Source organism: Sphaeroforma arctica, assembly GCF_001186125.1.
Source record: "Sphaeroforma arctica JP610 unplaced genomic scaffold supercont1.2678, whole genome shotgun sequence".
Taxonomy (NCBI): Eukaryota; class Ichthyosporea; order Ichthyophonida; genus Sphaeroforma; species Sphaeroforma arctica.
In genome coordinates, this window is record NW_014037880.1 from 1 (window position 1) to 5,283 (window position 5,283).

At 53.1% G+C, this 5,283-nt stretch overlaps 5 protein-coding genes across 5 annotated transcripts; all 5 read left to right on the plus strand.

The window, feature by feature from the left end:
• Nucleotides 1-287: 287 nt before the first annotated feature.
• SARC_12883 (hypothetical protein) lies at nt 288-647 on the plus strand (the record flags this gene model as incomplete). The annotated part of the gene is made up of 1 exon (XM_014292998.1): nt 288-647. A coding segment is annotated over one exon (360 nt), but the record flags the coding sequence as incomplete, so codon positions are not given.
• Nucleotides 648-725: 78 nt separating this feature from the next.
• Nucleotides 726-1,352, plus strand: SARC_12884 (hypothetical protein; the record flags this gene model as incomplete). The annotated part of the gene is made up of 2 exons (XM_014292999.1): nt 726-860; nt 903-1,352. The coding sequence occupies 2 exons, from the start codon at nt 726-728 to the stop codon at nt 1,350-1,352; spliced, it is 585 nt and encodes a 194-aa protein (XP_014148474.1).
• A 264-nt stretch (nt 1,353-1,616) lies between these two features.
• Nucleotides 1,617-3,080, plus strand: SARC_12885 (hypothetical protein; the record flags this gene model as incomplete). The annotated part of the gene is made up of 2 exons (XM_014293000.1): nt 1,617-2,882; nt 2,946-3,080. The coding sequence occupies 2 exons, from the start codon at nt 1,617-1,619 to the stop codon at nt 3,078-3,080; spliced, it is 1,401 nt and encodes a 466-aa protein (XP_014148475.1).
• A 414-nt stretch (nt 3,081-3,494) lies between these two features.
• Nucleotides 3,495-4,466, plus strand: SARC_12886 (hypothetical protein; the record flags this gene model as incomplete). The annotated part of the gene is made up of 1 exon (XM_014293001.1): nt 3,495-4,466. The coding sequence occupies one exon, from the start codon at nt 3,495-3,497 to the stop codon at nt 4,464-4,466; it is 972 nt and encodes a 323-aa protein (XP_014148476.1).
• Nucleotides 4,467-4,698: 232 nt separating this feature from the next.
• On the plus strand, nt 4,699-4,960 carry SARC_12887 (hypothetical protein; the record flags this gene model as incomplete). The annotated part of the gene is made up of 1 exon (XM_014293002.1): nt 4,699-4,960. A coding segment is annotated over one exon (262 nt), but the record flags the coding sequence as incomplete, so codon positions are not given.
• Nucleotides 4,961-5,283: the final 323 nt, after the last annotated feature.

Genomic DNA, 5,283 nt, shown 5'->3' on the forward strand with positions numbered 1-5,283 from the left:
TCCCGATCATTCCTACACAAGCTACCACTGCTAAATCCTAACTGACTAAATTGTATTTTAGTTTAATATAGTTTGAAACCTAGTAATTTCCATCGAAGTTTACACATCCAGAAGATCCCCAAAAAACTGACCGAGTCGTCGCTCAAGGTGCTCAATCAGCAGGAGTCACTGGTTATCTGTCTGGCCCCGTACCACACGCTCTTTCTCCTGGAGGGCATCATAGCCACCGGCGGGGCACATCGCGCTTCGGTGATTGCCACACTCGACAAGTCGCTTCTGTGTGGCAGGATCAATCTGCTGCTGGAAAGACCCTGGGCCTCCGGGTGCTGGGGGGGAGTTCACCGGCAATCCTGGTGCGGGACCTCGAGGGCATGTACCACGCAAAGCACTGGACGGGACAGTACACTGCCGTTATTTCCGAGGACACCTACCACATTCTCTACAACTGCATCTCCATGGCTCGGATGTGCTATATCCTCATGGGCCGGCATGTGCATCGCCCAGGCGGGCCAAAGCTCATCACCCAGTACACCAAGATCATGGTGCTGCTGTACTGTCTCGTGAACTCTGACTTTGGATACGATGTGCAGCGGCTGGACTTTAGCACGATGGACGTGTTTATCAATCCGTCAGCTCTAGTAAAATAGTTTATTAAAAAACCAATTTGCTTTAAAACCACCCTAGGTTAAGTGAAAGACGTAGACCACCCTATCCTTCCGCAAACTATGACTTGGAAAGTATATGGCATCAAGAGCCTGTTCCTTGGCAAGCACTCGGGCTACAAGAACCAGGGGGACAATGCAGTGGCCATGGGCATAGGTACCCGCGCCGGCTACGTGAACCAGGCTCCGTACAGCGCCGTGATCAGTGCCACCCCCGAGCCCACCAACACCTGTGTATAGGGGTCCTTTGTTGTAAAGCCCGTGCGCAATGCCTCTGGTGTGCACGAGCTGTACTACAACCCGCAGACGGGTGAGGTGACGTACACATCGTCGTCCAGCGTGACCAAGAACCTGTGTGCCGAGATACCAGTCACCAAGATTGATGAGCTGCTTGCGGGGGTCCGCCGGCTGCACCTGAGGCAGTTTACGTTCAAAGAGCCACGCGTCGACCATGACAAGGAGGGTAAGCATGTCTCGGTCGAGGAGTCCCACTACGGGTTCCTTGCCGAGGACGTGATGGCCGTGGCTAGGGAGCTAGCGGTTGTGGGCGCCGACGGCGAGGCCGCCGATATTAAGTGGAAGGACCTGACTGCGCTGCTGCTGATAAAAACAAACCGGCTCGAGGCCGAGATAGTGTCGCTGCACGAGAAGCTTGCTCCCAAGAAGCGGGCGAAGAAAACCTCTGCCTAAAAAAATGGAAATAAAAAAAAGCGAAATGACCAGATGGCCATTGGGCTTATTATGATCACACCAACCTTTTCTTAAAACTGAACCAAAACAACTCCAAAAAAAAAAGATCAAGATGTCCACCGTATCCAAGACTCTCTACCAGTGCGACTTTGCCCGTGGTACAGTTCGCATTACAACACCCGGGACGTACAGGCTCGCGGAGGACATTGAGTTCAACCCCAACCCCTCCAACGACTTCAATCCGGAGGAAGCGGACCTGCTCCTATGTGGCAATTACGCCTCCCGCGCCTACTCCTTGGGGTCTTTGCGGCCATCACTATCGAGTGCTCCGATGTGGTGCTGGACCTGGGGGGCAAGACGCTCAGGCAGAGCAAGGCCTTCAACACACAGCAGCGGTTCTTCTCCTGCATCGAGATCAGCAGGGCGCCGTTCATAACCGGCCAGGGGCTCAACGACTTTGGTGAAAACGACGAGCTGGTCAGCAACGTGGGCATCAGGGTTGGAAAGCTTGGCTTGTCCTCCCATCACGGCATCCACGGCAACACCATGGACAATGTTGAGATCCTGAACGTCCACATTACGCAGTTCGAGGTGGCAGGCATATCGCTGAATGGCGCCAAGCGCCTCCTGATCTCCAACTGCATCGTCGGGAACTTTGTGGCCAATGTGCCAACCTCGAGCGCATACTCGCAGGCGCGCTTCCTCCACCCCGTCCTCAAACAGCTCGTCCTTGAGGATAGTGAACGGTGCGTGACAATCCGGGGCCAGCCCATCCCCATCAAGACCAGCTATGCCAGCCTGGTGACGGAAATGAATGCCACGTTTGTGGAAGTCATGACGGACAAGCCCGTGACATCAGACGTGTTCAGGAACAGGAACCAGTCCATGCTTAGCGACGGCAATGTATATGGCATCCTGGTGAACCGCAAGGGGGTGGCCGTGGGAGACTTTGTAGGGGACCTGGACTTTGAGTCGCAGGACGCGGCACACAGCGTTATGATACAGAACACGCGTGTTGAGCGCATCAACAGCGAAGCGATTGAGATTCGTGGGCTACAGTACATGGAAAAGGCCAGAGCCGTCGCAGCGGGTCTCGAGGCCAACGAGGGATATGGCAACGCCGGCGTTTTGGTGGACTCTGTGGGGGCAATCTTTGACTTTGTGCGGGTGTGTGACCCTGTGAGCCGCGCATATCAAGGCCACGTCCTCTCGAACGCGCAGCTGGCGGTGGGCAAGTACGAGGCCGAGCCGAAGAGGTCCTACATCCCCGAGGAGGTCCTGCAGTGGGCTACGTGCGGTGGAACATGGACACACGACGATACATTTTCTCTCACCACGGGCGGCGACTCCATGGGCCACACCATGAAGGGCAACCTGGGGGTGTCTATGTCGGGTGTTGCATGCGTAGGCGTGGAAGCGACTGTCGTCGTTCCCGCCACCCATGGACGAGCCAGATTTGATGTCGGGCTGCTGCTGGAGCGGCTCATAGAACTCGGCAAAGGATTTTCGACTTGCATACATTTTTGCAAGGTTTTTTTTTGTGTCTCTAACACCCATAACGCAAAACAATTTATTTCGAAAAACTATCACTAGTGGCCGCGTCTCTCGGCCAGTCTGGCGTGGCAGATGGCTAGGGTCTCAATGAGGGCCTCCATGTTCTGGCGGCTCAGGGCGCGTAGAGGGATCTTGGTCAGCATGTCATCTGGACACGGTGGGCAGTGTAAGTGACTGTATAGTAGATGTGCCGTCACATGTACTATATAATATATAATACATACTATATACTATATACGGAAACGCCTTCTTTTTGCCCAGAAAAACCTCATTTTTATTCACCGATTGCAAAATCGCCTTCTTTTTTTACCATTCTGAAAATCACCTTCTTTTCGAACCATTCCCAAAATCACCTTCTTTTTTTACCAATTTTTTTTTTTGTGTTTGGCAGGAGGGCTCTGAGCCCTTGCCAGCTAGCCCAGCCAGCGAGCCGGGGCTGCCGTGGCCATCGGAAGCCTTGCGGGTGAAACGAACCAGGCTGAGGGTAGTATTGTCCTAAACGCATCGGGGGCGGTACTGAACGCGGCGAGCGCGGGCAATTATGTATTTTTGAAATCAGATTTATTTCACGTATAAGAAAAATAGAAGATGGTGGCTTTGATCACCTTTGCTATGATATTTTTGGTACTCGTGGTGGTCGGGGTAGTAGTTGCGCTCGTATATTTTACGTCCACCACTGACAACACGACCACAACCACAACCGAAACAACGACCACGGGCAGCACCAACACGGCCGCAGACTCTACTACTACTACTACTGGAGCACTGACTAACCGATCATGTACTACTACTACTAGTGGTGGTGGCGGCAATCGTCGAAAGCCGCGCCTTGGGCTCGGTGTGTACGTTGGACAAGAGGCCAAGGGACTGGATGTGGGCTGGAGATACTACACCATGGCCGAGCTCAGCAGCCCCACGACCAGGGGCGAGTACAACTGGACGACCTTGGAAAAGGATCTGGCCGGCGCCAAGTCCCGTGGCCGGCCAATGATCGTGCGGATCCAGGACCAGAGTGGCACCAACTCTGGTGACAACCAAAAGTCTTTACTGTCCCCGTACGTGAGTCAGCCGAACAATGTGCTGTTCGGCAGCTCAAAGTTTGTGGGTGTGGACTGGTTGTCCGCGGACGTGCAGCAGTCTGAGCTCAACTTTTTCACGGCGTTCGTGGCCAAGTTCAATAAGGACACGCGGATAGCGTACCTGCAAGCGGGCTGGGGGTTCTGGAGCGAGAGCCACCTGTACCACGACGGCACCGACTATATCAAGCACGGGGTCAACTATCCGTCGAAAGAATACCAGGCCAAGTTTGTGGACCACCTGGCCGGCCTGTTCAAGTGTCTGACGTTTTCGTTCAGCATTGACGGCGCGTTGAGTGGGCTGCCTCTAGACGACCTCAGGTACGGGGTGTTTAATGACTCGCTCATGGCCAAGGGAAGTAGTAGTCAGGATGCGTACTATACCAAGCTAAATTTTGCAGAGTGCAACAAGACCAGGCCAAGCGGCGGAGAGTTCCCCGATTCGATCAAGACGCCGTTTGGGGATGCGGCGCTTCTGGAATGAGTCAAAAAGTACAATTTGCAGTACGTGTTTGCGAACCAGCAGCGCGAGGACCCGAACTGGGACCAGGCCGTGGCGGCCGTGATGCAGGCATGATATTAAAAAAATATTAAAAAAAAATAAACTGTAATTAAAATACTGCTAGTCCTAGGAATACTGTTTGTTGTTGGTATGAGATACTACGTGTTGTTCTAAAACCACAACAAGAACAACACAAAAACAAAAAACCGAAATCATGAGTTTTAGTATGTTATCCGATGCCTTGTACAACAGCGACGTTGGGCTGGTCAAGGAGCTTTTGAAGAACAAGAACTTGACGTTTGATCCGTCCGTGTTTACAATAGCTATCACTCTGGGGAATCTGGCCATTGTGAAGCTGTTGCTGCAGGAGGGACATGTGAACCCCACGGCCATCCACTTTGACATGGCCTGTAGCCAAGGGCGGCTGGGTATGGTGCGACTCTTGCTGCAAGATCCACGGATCGATCCAACCGCACGTGCGCAAGAGAAACAGAAACGTGGTTAGGGTGCTGCTTCAAGACGGCCGAATTAATCCGGGGGTAAACATCGATGCTGCCATTGCTTATGTGGTCAAACACAACTGCGTAAAAATGGCCAAGTTGCTGCTCCGGGATCACCGCGTGGGCGTTAGTCGCGTTGTGGGACGCGGACGCAAACATCTGATATCACCGGAAATGTGGTTTTAGGGTTTAGGGTTTAAAAACCCTAAAAACCCTTGGATTTCGGAGATGCGGGCACACGGTGCTTGGCCACCTGCTGGAATGTTTTGTTCTCACGTAGTCCATCCTTGGTCGTTGTC